This window comes from Mobula hypostoma, chromosome 17 (genome assembly GCF_963921235.1).
Source record: "Mobula hypostoma chromosome 17, sMobHyp1.1, whole genome shotgun sequence".
Taxonomy (NCBI): Eukaryota; Metazoa; Chordata; class Chondrichthyes; order Myliobatiformes; family Myliobatidae; genus Mobula; species Mobula hypostoma.
This window is the reverse complement of record NC_086113.1, coordinates 45,407,596-45,427,406: the sequence shown is the minus strand read 5'-3', so window position 1 is coordinate 45,427,406 and position 19,811 is coordinate 45,407,596. Positions and strand designations below refer to the sequence as shown.

At 43.1% G+C, this 19,811-nt stretch overlaps 1 protein-coding gene across 2 annotated transcripts in view; it reads left to right on the top strand.

Annotated features, from left to right (window-relative positions):
• Positions 1 to 18,192, top strand: part of upp1 (uridine phosphorylase 1) — a 62,896-nt gene extending 44,704 nt beyond the window's left edge. For both annotated transcript variants that reach the window (XM_063069832.1, XM_063069831.1), the window contains 2 exons: positions 9,010 to 9,156; positions 17,853 to 18,192. In XM_063069832.1, the coding sequence (XP_062925902.1) occupies positions 9,010 to 9,156; positions 17,853 to 17,992 (287 nt within the window). In that variant the 3' untranslated portion in view covers positions 17,993 to 18,192. The remainder of the gene's footprint in view (positions 1 to 9,009; positions 9,157 to 17,852) is intronic.
• The last annotated feature ends 1,619 nt before the right edge of the window (positions 18,193 to 19,811 follow it).

The following is a 19,811-nucleotide window of genomic DNA, read 5'->3' as shown; positions in this document are numbered from 1 at the left end:
GGGTGTAGTGGTTTAAGGGAGTTGTTTTAGCTGGAGGTCTGTGATTAGTGGTGTTCTGCAGGGATCTGTGCTGGAACCTCTGCTGTGTGTGACGTATATGAAGAAGCTGGATGAAAACGTAGATGGGTGAGTTAGTAAATTTGCAGATGATCCAGCGATTGGTGGTGGTGTGGATGGCATAGCGAAGCAGCAAAGAATACAATGGGATATAGATCAGTTGCAGATATGGGTGGAGAAATGGCAAATGAAGTTTAACCCAGTCAAATGTTGAATTCAAAGAAGTTATGTTGCAGCTTTATAAAACTCTAGTTAGACTGCAACTAGAGTTTTGCATACGGTTCTGGTCGCCCCTTTATAGGAAGGCTGTTGAGGCTTTGGAGAATGTGCAAAAGAAATTTACCAGGATGTTGCTTAGATTAGATGTGTGTGCTGTAATGAGAGATTGGACAAACTTAGGTTGTTTCCTCTGGCATGCGGAGGCCGAGGGGAGATCTGACAGAGGCTTATAAGATTATGAGAGGCATAGATAGAGTAGACAGGGAGTATTTTTCCCAGACATTGAAATGTCTAATACCGGAGGGCATGCTTTAAATGTGAGGGGGGTATAATTTCAAAGGAGATGTGAAGGGCAAGAATTTTTACACAGAGAATGGTGCGTCTTTAGAATGTGCTGTCTGGGGTGGTGATAAAGGCAGAAACATTAGAGACCTTTAGATAGACACATGAATGTGAGGAAAATAGAAGGATATGAACATTATGTAGGGAGAACAAATCAGTTTAGCTGGCCATTTGATTATGGATGCAATTGCTTCAGAACATCATTGTGGGGCGAAGGACCTGTTCATTTGTTCTATAGAACTGTTCTGTTTTCTATATTAAATATAATGGGAATTTCTGCCTTTCTTGGCCTTTCATGTAATGATTTTGGACCATGTCACTCCTTGGATGAGACTTCTTTTCTCAATATGCCTTGAAACCTTCCACCAACTATCTTCTCACACATTAACCTGTGTCAGAATTTCCAGCATGAGAGATGCATACCGTCTACTCTTGGTATTCAGAGTCCTTACATTAACTCTGACCCTCAAAATTAACGTACTCACAGTTTTACCATTAATCAAAAATTCTGTAGGCGCAGTATGTAAATACCAGATATCCTGTGGCGAGTGAGTCATGTCCTTGCATTGTCTTTCCAGCTATGAGGCTCACAACAACAGTAGTGGAATAAAAGCAGGAAACGGTGGATTTGCAGATCAGGGAGCTTCGGTGGAGGAGGAAGCTAAGTTATTCTGGCTCTTTATTGGAACTAAAAATGAGAAAACAGATATGGTGGGATACTTCCCGTTTGACTGGCTAAGTGCAGTGGTACAACTTTGAAGCACTTGAAGCCATCCAGGATGAAGCAACCCTCGATTAGCACCCAATGGAAATTTCTGTTCATCTTTGCCAACACCATCGCACCATGGCTGCAGTGTGTTCGGCTGCAAGTTGTTCTGTGATTCCTCATGTGGGCCAATTCTAGCTCTCCCCAAACCTGCGACTTCTACGGCATTAAGATCAGACCAGACCAGCAGCAGGGCAAGACACCGGTGAGGTTGCACATGGAATATCGTGTTCAGTCACCCTGCTGCAAGAGAGATATCATTAAGCTGGAGAGTGTGCAGAGGAGATTTATAATGTACAGGACTAGAGGGACTGAGGTTAAACCTAGGAAGATGATGGGTAATATTACAGAGGTGTATTAAAATCATGATGGACACAGTCAGCTGAGTGCACATAGTCTTTGTCCCAGAGTTGGGAATCAAGATCTAGAGGAGATCGGTTTAGGGTGAGAGGGGAGAGATTACATAGAAACTTGAAGGACAACTTTTTCACTGAGAGGGTCATCCATGTTTGGAATGAGCTGCCCGCAGAAGTAGCTGGCAGTTGTATTATTATCAGTAGAGCCTGTTTCCGTGCTGTATGTCTCTGTGACTCTCAGAGCAAATGGAAACATTACCATCCACAAGTTCCCAGGTGGGTATCACTTTCCCTTCCACTTTGCTCGAAATGTATCCTGTAGGTGCTTGCCCAGTGAAGTTGTGGGAGTACTTTTGCAGAACGATTGCCCCAGTTCAAGGAGCTCATTGCTATATTCTGAATTGTTGGACAGCTGGCAGCAATAATGGTGGACAACGTGCACCACAACAACAAAGGAATTTAAATCCAGTTAAATAATAAACGCAGGGCTTGCCAACAATGTCCAAATCTGGGAAAATAAATAATCGCACTTTTAAATATCCTATGGACATGAATAACAGGCATTAGGCCAAGTCTGAAATATTACAAGAAATTAACATAAAATTATATATTTTTCATCTTAACTGGGCACTGTACTTTGAAGTATTTATCATAATTTGCATACAAAAATTGTTTTATTGGGGTAAGGAGGTGTCTTAGGCATTCATGGTGGTGTTATGCATTAACACCTATACCACCTGCAAGGAAAGGTAGCACTTCAGTGCTCTTTTATCGCAAGAAGTGGTTGTGAAAAACCTGAAGCTATTATCACTTCAATAATTTCTGCAGGTTGCTTTGGAGAAAGTTTTAACAAATCGCTGTGAAGATGCAGGAAATCACTGACAGCAGCAACTGGATTTCTGCACTTCTGCAATTATCTGCACTTGTGTGGGCTCCAGAAAATGCTGCGAGGTTTCTTCTGTCATGGCAAGGAATGTTTATTCACTCACCTTTATTTTCTCACCACAACTTATGAGCCGGTGATTTCTACTGGAAGTTAAGGTATGGCGTTGTTTTCCTTTGACGGCCTCAGCTGTTTCATTAATGGCAGGGATTTGCCACAAAATGAAATCTCATATGGGCTGCACAATATATTGTTTTCTGCCATTTCATTGAAATAGCATTGTCACTAATACTGTGCATCAGTTGAGAAGATTTAATAAATAGAAAAGTGCAAAATTTGAGTGGTCAGAGAAAGTAAGCCCTGCCCATCAGTCCAGCTGGAAGTTACTGTTATGAAAGAGAACTTAGAACCAGAAATCTGAGGTTATCAGTGAAGCTATAAGTCTCCATAAAATCCTCAGAAAAGATTGTAACCCTCCACTGAATAGAATGAAGTGGACGGAATTTTCAGACACTGTTTTGAAAGGAAAGAAACAGACATGACAAAGTGCAAATTTACTAGAAACAATTGAACAGTTTATGACCTCCATCCATAAGCTGTGGTTGCACCTCTGAGTATGAGCATGTCAATCAAATTGATTTTTCCCTATTGTTAATATTGCTGCTGACATCAGATTCTGCTTTCTGGAGACTAAGCCCATTGGCAGTCACTCATTATCTATATTGACAAATTGTGCCCTTAGTGGTTTACTTTTGCCATCAGATTAACCATCATTCATCTATGGATCCATGCACTTTTGAAGTGGTTCTCCACAAATGGTAGTTGTTCTGTGTTGCAGAGGAAGTATTGTTGTGGAACAAGGTTCTACAGCAACATCTGCTCTGTACAGTATGAGAAACATCTGCAAGGAATGTGTAGAGTCATGTACACTGAGTGGTCAAAGCAATGGAGCATTTAGTGCCATGAAAATGCTGCATTTCTTTCAGATCAACTCCTCCTGTGCCACCAGCCCCCACCACCTCTTCCAAAGGTGCTGTACACATGTCCGTATCTGCTGGTTATCTTTTATTATTTAATGTGCAGTCATAATTGCAGTAGGGCTTTTCGTGAGTTGCAATAGGAAGCCATTCATTCAATCTAGTTTTTATCCAAAGTGTGCTTGTGCATTCCTAGAGGTGATTCCTGGGAATGACTCTGTGTGTAAAATGACAGGGAGCGTCTTTCATAAAGTAGCTCCAAAGTAAATTGGAGGATTATCGCCTTATTCTTTTCCTGGAATCCAGGGAGTTATTATCTTTGAGCTTTCTTGGAATTGCAATAATTTAACTATAGAGACACCAGTTTTTATTTGATACATGACTCTCAGGTGCAAGCTATAAACATTCCACCCGTGGAGTGTAATTAGCCAAGAAGTTGTCAGAACCAGACTGCTTATAGGTATTGCAAAGACTCTCTTTCCTCAGTTCCTACGGCCTACTTAAACCAAATGTCTAGTTTTATTTCCCTCTGTAATGCAAAGACGCCATGTCTTAAAGTAGATTTGGGCTCCCCGAAGACATAGTGATATCCAAATCAAAAATCCAGGCCTTAGAGGCATATGACTTTCGATATTTTCGTAGGCCAATTCATTATTAATTCTCTGCAGACAGGCATGTTCCGTAATGCTTCCCATACAAACAGGCAGAATTTACATGCCAGCTTAAAGTTACCTAACTGCTAGAGCACATTTCAGGGATATTTTATCACCTGGTTATCCTCCTACCTGCACGCAGGTAAAGCAATTCTCCAGAGGTAAGAGCAACAAAGAGATGGTCGTGGGAGGCTGAAGAGCGACTAAGGGGTTGCTTTGAATTGGCGGACTGGGCCATGAATAAACACTCATCAGTACTTGTACGCCAGGGATCTGAACGTACACACCAGGAATCTGAACGTGTACACCAGGGATCTGAACATATACACCAGGAATCTGAACGTACACACCAGGGATCTGAACCTGTACACCAGGGATCTGAACGTGTACACCAGGGATCTGAACCTGTAACATCAGATATCTGAACGTATACACCAGGGATCTGAACGTGTACACCAGGGATCTGAACGTACACACCAGGGATTTGAAAGTGTACACCAGGGATCTGAACGTGTACACCAGCGATCTGAACGTGTACCCCAGGGATCTGAACGTACTCACCAGGGATCTGAACGTCTCCACCAGGGATCTGAACGTGTACACCAGGGATCTGAATGTGTACACCAGGGATCTGAACGTCTACACCAGGGATCTGAACGTGTACACCAGGGATCTGAACGTGTACACCAGGGATCTGAACGTACACACCAGGGATCTGAACGTGTACACCAGGGATCTGAATGTGTACACCAGCGATCTGAACGTGTACACCAGCGATCTGAACGTGTACACCACGGTTGCAATGGACGTTATAAAAACAGCCGTAGATGAGTGCGTCCCCATAAGATCATTCAGTCTTTCCCAACAAGAAGCCCTGGATGAATCGTGAGATCTGCAGTCTGCCGAGGGCCAGATCAGTGACACTCAGCTGTGACCAAGACACAAGAGGTCCAGGTGTGATCTCTGGAACACCATCTCATGAGGGAATTAGCAATTCTGGTCGAAACTTGAACCTTTGAGGGATCCTCGACATCTGTGCCAGGACTTGAATACTATCACCTCCTACAAAGAGAAACCAAGTGATACAGGTGACAATAACACATACACAATGCTGGAGGAACTCAGCAGGACAGGCAGCATCGATGGAAAAGTATAAACAGTCGATGCTCTGAGCTGAGACTCGTCATCAGTACAGGTGCACAGGCCGTGCGCTTAGGCCCCTGCTCTTTTTGCCTTATGCTTAAAACTATGAGAGTAAGCACAGCTCCAGTGCCATATTCAAGTTTGCTGATGACAACGTTGCAGAATCAAGGTGGTGATGAATCAGCATATAGGAGAGAGATCAAAAATCTAGCTGAATAGTGCAACAAAAACACCCTCTCACTCCATGACAGCACAGCCAAGGAGCTGATTGTTGGCTACAGGAGGAAGAAACCAGAGGTCTGTAAGCCAATCTCCATAGGGGATCAGAGGTGGAGAGGGTCAGAAACTTCCTCAGTGTTTTCATTTCAGAGGCTCTCTCCTGAGTCCCACATGTAAGTGCCATTACAAAGAAAATGGCAGTGCCTCTACTTACTTAGAAGTTTGCGAAGATTCAGCATGTCATCTAAAACTTTGACAGACTTTGATAGGTGTATGGTGGAGAGTATATCGACTGGTTGTATCATGGACTGGTGTGGAAATACCAATGCACTTGAATGGAAAAGCCTACAAAGGTAGTGGATACAGCCCAGTCCTTCCTTACATACTGCCTGTTGCATCTGCTGGCATTTTGGTCAGCAATGAAGATCCTTCATCTCTGTCTGTCCTTGGCCATCTGTAGTCCTGGCGGTGATCAGGTCTTCCTTCATCTCTGTCTGTCCTTGACCATCTTTAGTCCTGGCAGTGATCAGGTCTTCCTTCATCTCTGTCTGCCCTTGGCCATCTTTAGTCCTGGCGGTGATCAGGTCTTCCTTCATCTCTGTCTGCCCTTGGCCATCTTTAGTACTGGCGGTGTTCAGGTCTTCCTTCATCTCTGTCTGCCCTTGGCCATCTTTAGTCCTGGCGGTGTTCAGGGCTTCCTTCATCGTGCCAGTAGCTTCCTCTTGGATTTCACTACTGTCAGCCATGCATGTCCTGGGTAGAGATTCAGGAATACCATTGCACACTGATGCAGAAGGATTCTTCATTGCTGTTTCTGTAACAGTTTTGTTTGTCCAGTCAGGGTTGAACTCCTGAACCTGGATACTGGTGGGCCCCTCTTTGTCAGGGCTTTACCCTTTGACCTGTTTGGCATGGATGATCTTACCAAGAGCCAAAGTATAAGCTTCTCTGGGTCACTGAGGCACACAAGCCTCCAAACCACAACCAGGTTGTGGTCCATTTGGTGGACAGCCCAGTCTGTCATGATTAAAGCCCTCTGCACCATTGAGCACATCTACGAGGAGTGCTATTGCAGGAAATCAGCATTGATCATGAAGGACTCACCATCCAGGCCATGCTCTCTTCTCGCTTCTGCCATCAGGAAGAGGGTACAGGAGCCTCAATACCTACACTACTGGATTCAGGCACAGTTATTGTCTTTCAACTATCAGGTTCTTGAACCAGAAGAGATAACCTCAGTTAACCTCACTTACCTCATCACTGAACTGTTCCTACAATCTATGGACTTCCTTTCAATGACTCTTCATCTCATGTTCTTGATATTTATTTTCATAGTGTTTGGTCTTTTGCACATTGGTGTTTGTCTGTCTTGTGGATGAAATCTTTTCATTCATTGTATTCTGTTTCTATTATTTACTCTATCTGCAAGAAAGTGAATCTCCGGGTTGTATATGGTGACATGTTGCTTGATAATCAATTTATTCTGAACTTGGTCTTCACGCTATCTATTATTTCAAAACTGCTGGTGATTAACTTGATACCCTTTGCATATATCTTTTGAGAGCCATGTTTTTGCAGATGTATGCAATTTTCAAATTTGTTTGGAAGGACAAGATGGTTAAAAGGCTAAATGTCTTCCTGTCATGTTCTTCTTCCTGCAACAGTAAACACCATCCCTTTTTTCCCTCAAGAGACTGTTTGTGTTATTAATTCTTGTCGCCAGTAATTCTTCCAGTTGTTCATTTTAGTAAAGCTTCATTAGACTGGGAGTTAATATTCCTCTTTTTAAAACTGAATTTGATTCTCCAGAGTACTGAAAATATTGTTAATATTTAGGCCCAGTAACCAAACGTCTTCTCTGCAGCAGTATGTGTTCTTAAGCAGTTACTGTGTGCCACCTCTTGATGCATTAAACCTGGGGCATCCCAGCAGCATGGAGGTTAGTAAGACGCTATTACAGCTTGGGCTATTGGAGTTAGGAGTTCAATTCCAGTGTTTTCTGTAAGGAGTTTGTACATCCTTCCCGTGGAATGCATAGGTTTTCTCCAGTTTCCTCCCTCAGTCCAAAGACATACTGGTTAATAGGTTAATTGGTCATTGTAAACTGTGCCGTGATTAGGCTGGGTTAAATTGGGGGTTGCTGGGTGGTGTGGCTCGAAGGGTCGGAAGGGTCTGTTCCATACTGTATCTCTAAACAAAATCAAATTTTCTACATTTTTTCTGGATAAAGTGTTATCTCTGATCTTTACTTTCTGAAAGGAACCTTACCAGCAATCTTCTAGCCAAGCACATCTTTAATAAGAGAAGATTTGCTTCAGCGTCTAAAATTGTAAACTTAATAATTAGTTTGCAATGGTTTCTCGTAAGAATGCCGCAGTTTCTCAATGATAGATGTATCCTGCACATCTGTCATACTTATCCAAAAACATGGAGTTTCATGTTGATAGCATAAGGTGTAGCAATTACATTCCTCAGCTAGTAATCAAGAGATTAAACTTATAAACTAGAGGCATGCTCAAAGTTCATCACTGCAACAGAGATATTTAAATGGAGTTATGTAATTTGTAATTAGAAAGTTAACGTCTCTTTAAAAATTTAATTTGATTCATTTTTTCAGGAACAAAATCCTGAATCTTTACCCGCTTTGATCCGTATGAGAGTTTGCACCTTGTTCTAAAGTGGTCTAGCAAATTGCTTAATGTACGACCAAAGTGTCCGGAACTTGTGAATGAATCAAAAACTATCATGTTATACATCTGTCAGAGCATAAAATCTAACAGAGCTGTGTGCAAACATGTTTATTAGACTTCTGTGAGCTGTTATTATTTTCATATGGAGAAAAATACGGATAGCATATGTTAACAGAGAATACTTTATTGTGCATTTCCAGTTGCTTCACAAACTTCACTGTTCTATTGATATTAAAAATATTTTACTACAATTCTTGTGACTCTTCTGTCACCGAATAATAATAACAATAATGCTTTATTGAACCTGAGTGGGAAATTTTTTTGCTACAGCAGCAACATTTGAAAACACATGTAGCAGTGTGCTTAACTAATAATAAATACAGAATAATATAATATGCACAAAAATAGGGTACCAATGTGTGCAATAATAATGGGCAAAGTAATAAAGCAGAGACTATTGTACTATGACATGTGTTCTCCTGTCGCACAGAGATGAATTTGTGTATCCTTATTGCATCTGGTAGGGAAGATTTTCTGTAACGATCCTTGTGACAGCGGAGCTGAATGAGTCTGTTCGAAAGGGGGCTCCACTGCTTATTCAGCAGGTCATGGAGAGGATGTGCCTGATTTTCCATAAGGATAACAGTTTAATTTGAGTCTAATGAGGAAATTGACCACGTCAATAATATTTTTATTTCCTGCAGGCCAGGCCCGTTTAGATGGTGCTTTCTGCCACTACACTACCGAGGACAAGATGAATTACCTGCATGCTGCCCATAAAGCAGGAGTTCGGAACATTGAGATGGAGTCCGCTGCATTTGCAGCCATATGCGCCCGAAGTGGATTACCAGGTAACCATATACTTGTGCAATACTTCCCACAGAGGTATTGAAATTTCTTTGTAGAATATTTCTTAAAGTTACATTATTGTACTTTATAGACTGCATAATGTTCTATTTACAATAGGTGTGCTGCTGTTTTAATAATTTTAAAAAAGCTGGTTATTAATACCTGTAGCTCACCAAAATAATTTCTGCTTTATTAGAACATATTTTTCATTACTGAAAATGACTTACCGAATGGAAATTGTTTTTAGCTTTTTGAAGTGAGCAACTATTGTGTGGAATTACAGGTTGAGAACCTCTTATCTGAAATTCCAAAACACAAAAACCTCTGAAATCCAAAACCTTTTTGTGCGCTGACGTTACGTCACAAATGGAAAATTCCACATTGTGCTGAGAAGATTCTCAGGTGATGTGAAGGTCTCTGCACACCACTTACAGTTCTGAGCAGTGACCTTGCATCTGTAGTGAACAGAAGTTAATGGAAATTAGAAAAACACTACATAGAATGCAAAAGGAAGACCTTGATTGTGTACTGTCAGAGTTGCAATGAGCACATGCTGCTTCACAGTACGCTGATCGTGAAGCAAGCAAAGATCTATCACGACAAACTGAAAATTGAAGGTAATTGTGAATATTCAGCAGGCTGTTGCAGAGAGTTAAGAACAGGCACAGCGTAAAATTTTTAAAGCGTCTGCTGATCACAAAAACCTAACGCCTGAACAAGTCTGCGATGCTGATTGCTTTCTTTAACCTTACATGACATTTAATTTTTAAAGCGTCGCTGTTGAAAATCTAACACCAGAACGAGTCTGTGATGCTAATTGTTTTCATACCTTGCATAAAACCTGTAAAAAAAGGTAAAATACAAATGCAGCATCCTGTTACCTTTTAATCAAAACATGCATTGTAGGTGGAGACTGAAAGCTGCCGTTGTTTGTTGTTGCTCAACAGCTGATTCCGGTATTCCCCCAGTGCTGTTGTCTTGCTTTTGTTACCCTGCACACAGTATATTTTCATTATATTAATAGTACCGTGTGTAATATTTTTTACTGTTAAGTACATACGAGTGATGAACAAATGTAAGAGAAAGACTGCACACAAATTCAGAGTCGGAAATGATGCCGACCCCGAGCTATCTCATTAAATATTCCAAAATCCCAAAAAATCCAAAAATCCAGCCCCAAGCATTTTGGATACGCAGCTCGTCACAGCCTCTTGTTCGGACGTAATTTCGCATACGCTAAGACTTGGGTGTTTGTTTTAACATACCTACCTCCCCTAGTAGATGACGTCTAAGCACATACAATAATCAAAAGACACAGTCCAGCCAGATTTATTTATTTAGAGCAGGGGGGTTCCCAACCTAGGGTCCACCAGTTAATGGTCGGGGTCCACGGCATAAAAAAGGTTGGGAAGTCCTGATTTAGAGATACAGCGAGGCAAGGAACAGGCCGTTTCAGCCCACCGAGGCACTGTCCAGCAACCCACCTATTTAACACAGCCTAACAGAGGCACTGAACACCACAGCACAGAGTCAGGCCCTTTAGCCCATCTAGTCTGTGCTGAACCATTAATCTGCATAGTCCCATCGACCTGCACACGGACCATAGGCCTCCATATCCCTACTATCCTTGTACCTGTCTAAATTTCTCTTAAGTGTTGAAGCCACACCCACGTCCACCACCTGCGCTGGCAGCTCGTTCCGCACTCACCATCCTCTAAGTAATGAAGTTTCCCCTCGGGTTCCCCTTAAACATTTCACCTTTCACCCTTAACCCTTGACTTCCAGTTGTAGTCTCGCCCAACCTCAATGAGGAAAGCTTGCTTGCATTTACTCTATCTATGCCCCTCATAATTTTGTATAGTCCATCAAAACGCCCCTCAATCTTCTACACAGTAGGGAAAGAAGTTCTAAGCTATTCAATTTTTCCTTATAATCTGCACTCTTTCAATCTTATTTACATCTTTCCTGTAGGTAGGTGACTAAAACAACACACAAATTAGGCCTCACCAACATATTATACAATTTCACATAACATCCCAACTGATGTTCTCAATTGAGTTATAAAGGCCAATGTGCCAAAAGCTTTCTTTATGACCCTGTCCACCTTTGACACCACTTTCAATGAATTATTGATTTGTATTCCCAGATCCCTCTGCTCTACCGGACTCTATCGTTCACTGTGTAAGGCCTACCCTGGTTGGTCCTCCCAAAGTGCAACACCTCACACTTGTCTACCTTAAATCCCATCTGCCATTTTTCAGCCCATTTTTCCAGCTGGTCCAGATCACACTGCAAGCTTTGATAGCTTTCCTCACTGTCCATTATGCCTCCAATCTTGCTGTCATTAACAAATCTGCTGATCAGATCTACCACATCATCATTCAGATTATTGATAAAGATGACAAATAACAGCACCGATCCCAATAGCACACCACTAGTCACAGGCCTTCAGTCAGAGAGGCAACCATCTGCCAAGCGACTGAACCCTCTTGACCAGCTTCCTATGCAGGACCGTGTCAAAGCGACCCTAAAGTCCATGTAAGCAACATCCATTGCCTTGCTTTCATCAACATTCCTGGTAACTTCCTCAAAAAACTCCATATGTTTGGTTAGACATGACTTTCCATGCACAAAGTCATGTTGACTACCCCTAATCAGTCCTTGTCTATCCAAATACTTGTATATTTGATCTCTTAGAATATCTTCTAATAACTTTCCCACTACTGATGTCAGGCTCACCAGCCTATAATCTCCTGGCTTGTTCTTAGAGACTTCCTTAAACAGCGGAACAACATCAGCTATCCTCCAATCCTCTGGTACCTCACCTGTGGCTAAGGATGTTTTAAATATCTCTGCTAGGATCCCTGCAATTTCTACACTTGCCTCCCACAGCGTCCTGGGAACACTTTTAATCCCTCCTGCTCTATCACTTTTAAAAGTAACTCCAGAGCATCGAGTTACCAGCCCTACGCCTCCTGCAACCAAGTCTCACTGATGGCTACAGTGTCATAATTCCACATGCTGACCAGTGCCATAGCTCATCTGCCTTTCCTACAATACACCCTGCATTGAAATACATGCAGCTCAGGACATCAGTCGCACCATGCTCAACCTTTTGATTCCTGATTTTGTACGTAATCTTAACAACATCTTTCTCCACAACCACTCCACCGTCTGTTCTGGCACTCTCTGGCTCCTATCCCCCCACAACTCTAGTTTAAAGCACCCCCCCCCCCCGCCAGCCAAATGAATCACTAGCAAACCTTCCTGCTAGGGTATTAGTTCCCCTTCCAGTTCAGGTGCAAACAATTCCTTCTGTACAGGTTCCACCTTTGCTGGAAGGGAGCACAATGATCCAAAATCTGAAGCTTTCCCTAATCATAGGACAAGTTACCATGACCAATTAACCTACTAACCAGTACATATTGGTTAGTAAAAGTTTTTCTAAGTATGTTAAAAATGTAAGAGAAATGAGAGTGGATATAGGACCGCTAGAAAATGAGGCGGGAGAAATAATAATGGGGGACAAGGAGATGGCCGATGAACTAAATGAGTATTTTGCATCACTCTTCACTGTGGAAGACACTAGCAGTATGCCTGATGTTGTAGTGTGTGAAGGAAGAGAAGTGGGTGCAGTTACTATTACAAGAGAGAAGGTGCTCAAAAAGCTGAAAGACCTAAAGTTACATAAGTCACTCGGACCAGAGGAACTGCACCCTAGGGTTCTAAAGAAGTTCTTAGAGATTGTGGTGGCATTAGAAATGATCTTTCAAAATTAATTGGACTCTGGCATGGTGCCAGAGGCCTGGAAAATTGCAAATATCACTCCACTCTTTAAGAAAGGAGGAAGGCAGCAGAAAGGAAATTATAGACCAGTTAGCCCGACCTCAGTGGTTGGGAAGATGTTTGGGTCAATTGTTAAGGATGAGGTGATGGAATAGTTGGTGACACAGGATAAAATAGTACAAAGTCAACATGGTTTCCTTCAGGGAAAATCCTGCCTGACAAACCTGTTGGAATTCTTTGAGGAGATTACAAGCAGGATAGATAAAGGGGATGCAGTGGCCTTTCAGAAGGCTTTTGACAAGGTGCCACACAAGAAGCTGCTTACCAAGTTAAGAGCCCATGGTATTACAGGAAAGTTACTAACATGGTTAGAACATTGACTAATTGGTAGGAGGCAGCGAATGGGAATAAAAGGATCCTTTTCTGGTTGGCTGCCAGTGACTAGTGATGTTCTGCAGGGGTCAGTGTTGGGACCACTTCTTTTAATGCTGTATATCAATGATTTAGATGATGGAATAGATGGCTTTGTTGCCAAGTCTGTTGATGATATGAAGATTGGTGGAGGGGCAGGTAGTGTTGAGGAAACAGGTAGGATGCAGAAGGACTTAGATAGATTAGGAGGATGGGCAAGAAATTGGCAAATGAAATACAATGTTGGAAAATGCATGGTCATGCACTGTGGTAGTAGAAATAAATGTGTGGACTATTTTCTAAACGGAGAGAAAACCCAAAAATCTGAGATGCAAAGGAACTTGGGAGTCCTTGTACAGAACACCCTAATGGTTAACTTGTAGGTAGAGTTGGTGGTGAGGGAGGCAAATGCCATGTTATCATTCATTTCAAGAGGTCTAAAGTAAAGGAGCAAAGATGTGATGTGGAGGCTTTATAAGGCACTGGTGAGGCCTCACCTTGAGTATTGTGAACACTTCTGGGCTCTTCATCTTAGAGTGATAATACAGAAAGTTTGAAGTTAATAACTCATCTCCTTCTACATGGTTTTCGGTCGGGCGCCAGACACTTGGAGAGATTCGGCGGGGGGCGGGCACCCGGCACTTGGCCGGGGGCCATGGTCGAGTGGTCGGTGACTTGGGCCGGCTCCCCCACTGGACTTAGTCTAGTGAGGAGGGTGTGAGGACACCCAGCAGGACTAAAAAAATAAGACCTGACAAAGGGCGGATGAGCTCCTTGTGAGCCAACGGCCATCTTCCGTGGAAGAGATTAAAGCCTCACCACGTATCTACGAATCGTATGCTGTGCACCTAGTTAGAAGAGATATGATGAACTTGGGCGCTGCACCGTGTGCCTGGACCTGCCCAAGGCCTCCACCTAAGGAAAGGCCGAGCTCGAAGAAGCGGCCGCGGCTGGAGGCTGACACGGCCTCGGGCTCGAGTTCGGCGGGGGCGGCGGCGGGCGGTGCCAAGGCAGCCAGTGAGAACAAACTGGAGGAGAGGCTGTACTCGGTGCTGTCGCAAGATCGAAGAAGATGGAGGTGCATAGCCGCCAACCCCGGATTCGGAACGACACCCACTGACTGACTGACATCTTAGAAAAGGTGTGCTGGCATTGGAGAGGTTCCACAGGAGGTTCACAAGGGTGATTCCAGGAAGGAAAAGGTTATCATACATGGAATGTTTGATGGCTTTGGGTCTTTACTCACTGGAATTCAGAAGGATGAAGGGGGATCTCATTGAAACCTTTCGAATGTTAAAAGGCCTGTACTTAGTAGATGTGGAAAGGATGTTTCCCGTGGTGGGAGAGTCTAGGACAAGAGGGCATAGCCTCAGGATAGAGGGGCATCCATATAAAACAGAGATGCGGAGAAATTTCTTTCACCAAAGGGTGGTGAATTTGTGGAATTTGTTGCCACATGCAGCTGAGGAGGCCAGGTCGATGGGTGTATTTGAGGCAGAGATTGTAGGTTTTTGATTGGACATGACACCAAAGGTTATGGGGAGAAGGCCGGGATCTGGGGTTGAGGAGGAGATGAATAAAGGATCAGGCATGATTGAATGGCGGAGCAGACTCGATGGGCCAGATGGCCTAATTCTGCTCTTTTGTCTTATGGTCTTATGGTTTTGGGACTGGGTGTGGAAATCGGAGCATCCGGAGGAAACACACGCAGTTATGGGGAGAACATACATGCATCTTCCAGTCAGCACTGGAATTCTGGAACTCCGGAATGCCCTGATCTGTAATAGCATCATGCTAACTGCTATGCTATCATTAATGGATCTGGTGTGAACGTAAGTGTTGAGCACATCCAGTTGAGAGAGTGTCCAAGGACTGTTCAGAAATCCGATGGCAGAGGGAAAAAGCTGTTTCTAAAACGTCGAGTGTGCATCTTCAGGCTCCTGTACAAACTCCTCCTGCTATTTCTGGTGGACTGTAGGGTAAGATGTGGTTATAAAAGATGCAGAGAATGATCAACAAACTTCCTAATTGTAGAGAAGAGCACCACTTGGCCACCAGGATCTCATCGTGAGGACTCCAAACGCTTTCTCCATGTGGTGCTGTAGCTATTTTTATAAAGAAGGATGCTGCTCAAACTGAAAGTCAAGGAGGAGGGGGGTATCTTGTGCAACAACTGAGCCTAAGAGATGGATTTGTATCATAATTCCACTTAAAAAGAGGAAATTTCTGACTCCAACCATTGGCGCAAGTCAGAATGTAACTTGCTTTTGAGCAATGCTTGGAGAAGTGGCAACAGAGACTTTGGCAAATGTAGATCTTGACGAGTGGGTTTTGGAAAAGATGTTCTGCAGTCTCAGAGGCCCAAAAAAACCCAGAAGGAGATGAAATAAAATATCATTGGCAGAAGATGAACTGAAAGCTCATTTCCAGGCATTATGGCCCATTGATCTAGTCCCAGTGTTAGAAAACCTCATGTGAAACTGGTGCCACCAAACACGATTTACCTACAACCACAATACACACACACACACTCTGTCTCACACACACACACACAATCACACAGACACAATCTCACACAGACACAGACACACACACACACACACACACACACACACACACGCACACGCACACGCATGCACAATCACACAGACACTTCCAGCTTTCCAGCTATACAGTCATGACTGGCATTTCACATGCATGCTCACTCACTCATGAATCACCCTTCAAACCAACTTAAGCTTATAGTCAACCATGACAAAAAATGTTCACATTCAATGTCAGGAAGACTTATCACTTTGATTTTCAGGTAGGGCTGCATTTTCCATTGTATATCAATCACCTCTTATGGACAAGTGGGGGATGTGTCTATCTCCTCCTCCTTGACTTACAGTTTGAGCAGCATCCTTCTTTATAAAAATAGCCACAGCACCACATGGAGCGTTTGGAGTCCTCACGATGAGATTCTGGTGCCCAAGTGGTGCTCTTCTCTACAATTAGGTATTTTGTTGATTTTTAAATATTTATTCATTTATGGGATGTGGGCTTCACCAGCTAAGCCAGCATTTATTGCCCATCCCTAGTTGTCCTTGAGAAGCTGGTGATGAGCTGCCTTCTTGAATCACTGCAGTCCCTGAGGTGTAGGTACACCCACAGTGCTGTTAGGGAGGGAATTCCATGACTTTCACCCAGCGACAATGAAGGAATGACAATATGTTTCCAAGTCAGGATGGTGAGTGACTCGGAGGGGGATTTCCAGGTGCTGGTGCCACTTCTCTGTGCCTTTTATAAACAAGTCTTACCTTGCAACCCACCAGCTACGGGAGGAGGATGCGATTCTAGACTGGATCTCTGGCAGACGCACATGTACCACATAGAATATTTGAGGCAATCAATATGGGGACATTCCTATAAAGGAGATATGCAAATTAAGGAAAATGCATGTTTTGGATCATGCTGATACGGAGGAGGCGGGCTGTGAGGAAGCTTGAATGAAGCATACCTCCAGCATGGAGTGGTTGTATTGTATCTGTTCTGATCAGTACAATAATGCTGTGGCTGGAAAGAATGATCACAACACTTGGTGGACCCTGTGGAACTTCCACTCTCATATTCCTGTAGCAGCAGACTTCACCTCCTTTCGTTCTCTGGTGATACGATGAACAGCTTTGTGACACCCTAGACCTGTGCATCTACTGGTTTTGTTTTATCAACTGCGTCAACCCTTATTCTACCCTTTTTACTCCTCAATCAGCTTGCCCCTTGCTTTCAGTATCGAAACTCTTTCTTCTCATTTTCACTCCCTTCCAGTTTGTTCCCCCCACTCCATTTTCCACCCAAAGAGGTCAGTGGTTACATTCACACATCTGCTGCTACCTGAAGTCCTTTGACTGACGAAGATCTCAATTTCATGTCAAATTAAACATGATTTCACTTTATTAAATTGATATGATGCTTCTGATGCCGATGATTTCCTAATGGTTCACAAAGTGCAGTGCAGGACGCTATGCATTTAATTCGCAAATTATTTGGGAATTCTTGATGTGCTTTGTAGTGATTACCATAGCCTAATTCACGGATAAGCATTGAATATTTGATGCCTTGCCTTCTGTCACTAACAACAAATGCCATAGTTATGCATCTTTTAAGCTAAAAATGAGGTTCCCCCCCCCCCCGCCTTTTCCTTCTCTTCTCCCTGGGCCTCCTGTCCCATGATCCTCTCATATTCCTTCTGCCAATCAACTGTCCAGCTCTTGGCTCCATCCCTCCCCCTCCTATCATTTTGGATCTCCCCCCTTCCTCCCACTTTCAAATCTCTTACTAGCTCTTCTTTCAGTTAGTCCTGACGAAGGGTCTCGGCCCGAAACGTCGACTGTACCTCTTCCTAGAGATGCTGCCTGGCCTGCTGCGTTCACCAGCAACTTTGATGTGTGTTGTTTGGATATCAAAGATGTGAACAAAAGCCAAGTTTCCTAACCGTTTAACTTGATTTCTCTTTGAACAGGTGCAGTCGTCTGTGTCACTTTGCTGGACAGACTGCAAGGCGATCAAATCAGCAGCTCCCATGAAGTGCTTTCTGAATATCAGAAGAGACCACAGACGTTGGTTGGTTATTACATAAAGAAAAAACTCAATACCAAATAATGTTACCTGTCTATGTTGATTCTTTTAATTTTCCATCTAGAACTTGTACTAATTTTAACATTTGAAACATTTTTCCATGTTTCGCACAGTATTTCTGTGTATTTTGCATATTCCAAGAAAAGTTCACCTAGTTGCAATGTATCATCAGTAATTCATGGTAATGAGTTACATTTTGTTAATGTTATTGGTTGGGAAATAAAGAGATTTAAAATACAACAGTGAGTGTGATGAATTGAACTGTGTAAAATAAGGATCAGAAATTGAAACCATGTGATAATGTTTTTGGCAGTGGAACATGATCAAGCTCCTTTTATTTTACGAGGATTAACCTGATAATATCCCGGTAAGGTTGCACCAGTATTGACATTTGATCGGACATTTCTGGCAGCCATTCAAGCTTATCAATCAGTCATTGTTGGCAATTGTAGTTCAAAGTCACAAAAGTTGTGCAACAGTTTTACTTGAAAAGTAGAACTTTGAATTAATTACTTTTCTCACTATCTAAGAGGCCAACGTGCTGACATCCAGGCGACTTGACTCTGCAACTTCAGAATTCACTACAGGGCTGCTCAAAGTCCACAGAGTGCACTTAAGTTAATAGGATGTGCTTTCTGCAGCACTTGGCTGCTGAGGTGTGTTGTGAATTACTAGAAGTGTCCTCAAGACAAGGGCTAGCAATTCAAGGTAGGTAGAGGACCCTAGAGGAGGAGACTAAAATATTCCCATCTGTGAAGAGCCTTCTTATCTGGATCTCAGGTGAATAAGGTATATTAAGGCACAGGTTTTAAGAGTGTCATCACTGTTATACACAATATTCTACAGGAGAACTTTGCCCAGAATTCTCTCTGTATACAAGGCACATTCACAGTAATTTGCAATTACCCCAGTTCAGGATTATTTGATTTATTTACTGAGATACAGTGTGGAATAGTCCCTTCCGGCCCTTCATGCCTTTCCGCCCAGCAATCCCCGATTTAATCCTAGCCTAGTCACGGGACAATTTACAATAACCAATTATCCTGCCAACCGGTACGTCTGTGGACTGTGGGAGGAAACTGGAGCACCTAGAAGAAACCCATGTGGTCACGGAAAGAACGTACAAACTCCTTACAGGTGGCGGCGGGAATTGAACCCAGGTCGCTGGTACTGTAAAGCGTTGTGCTCACCACTACACTACTGCAACCCCCTATTCTGAGGGACCACAGTATATCTCTGCTATGAATTGCAACACGATGGTTATTATTGCATTAGAGATCACATTGGCAATACGTGGAAGAAATTATTTCACCTGCTTAGATTTCAGTGAGGATTATTATACATCTACTGGGTTTTAGATTTTGCCAGGATTGTTGGATCTCCATGAGTCCAGGTGCTCATTGATTTTGGCTTTCCCATCAACAAGAAAGGTTTCCAGCCTCTCAGTGTGCAGTTTGTTTTTGATGACGTGCCGTGCTCCTGCATGGATCATGACTCATGCACTCTGAGGGAGTCTGACATCTACAACAGCTGCACTGCCCAGTAAGATGGATCCTGAGGGCCTGGATTGCCTTTCTGCTGCTCCCCACAGCAGTGCGCTTCCCAGTCATGGCAAACAATGGCTGCTGCAAGTGGTACAGGATAGAATGGAAAACACCTTTGTCTGCTTATAGGGCTCTGCCCAACACGCCAGATTTTGTTCTCTGCATTGTTCTGGCATGCCGGACAGTACCGTACAAGCAAACGTGGGGGACTACATTAAAGCAAGGCCTGCCTGCTGCGTGACCTTGCAAACCGTAGATTGCAGTGGCTGTCAGACAGAGCAGTCAGTAGACCTGGTGCC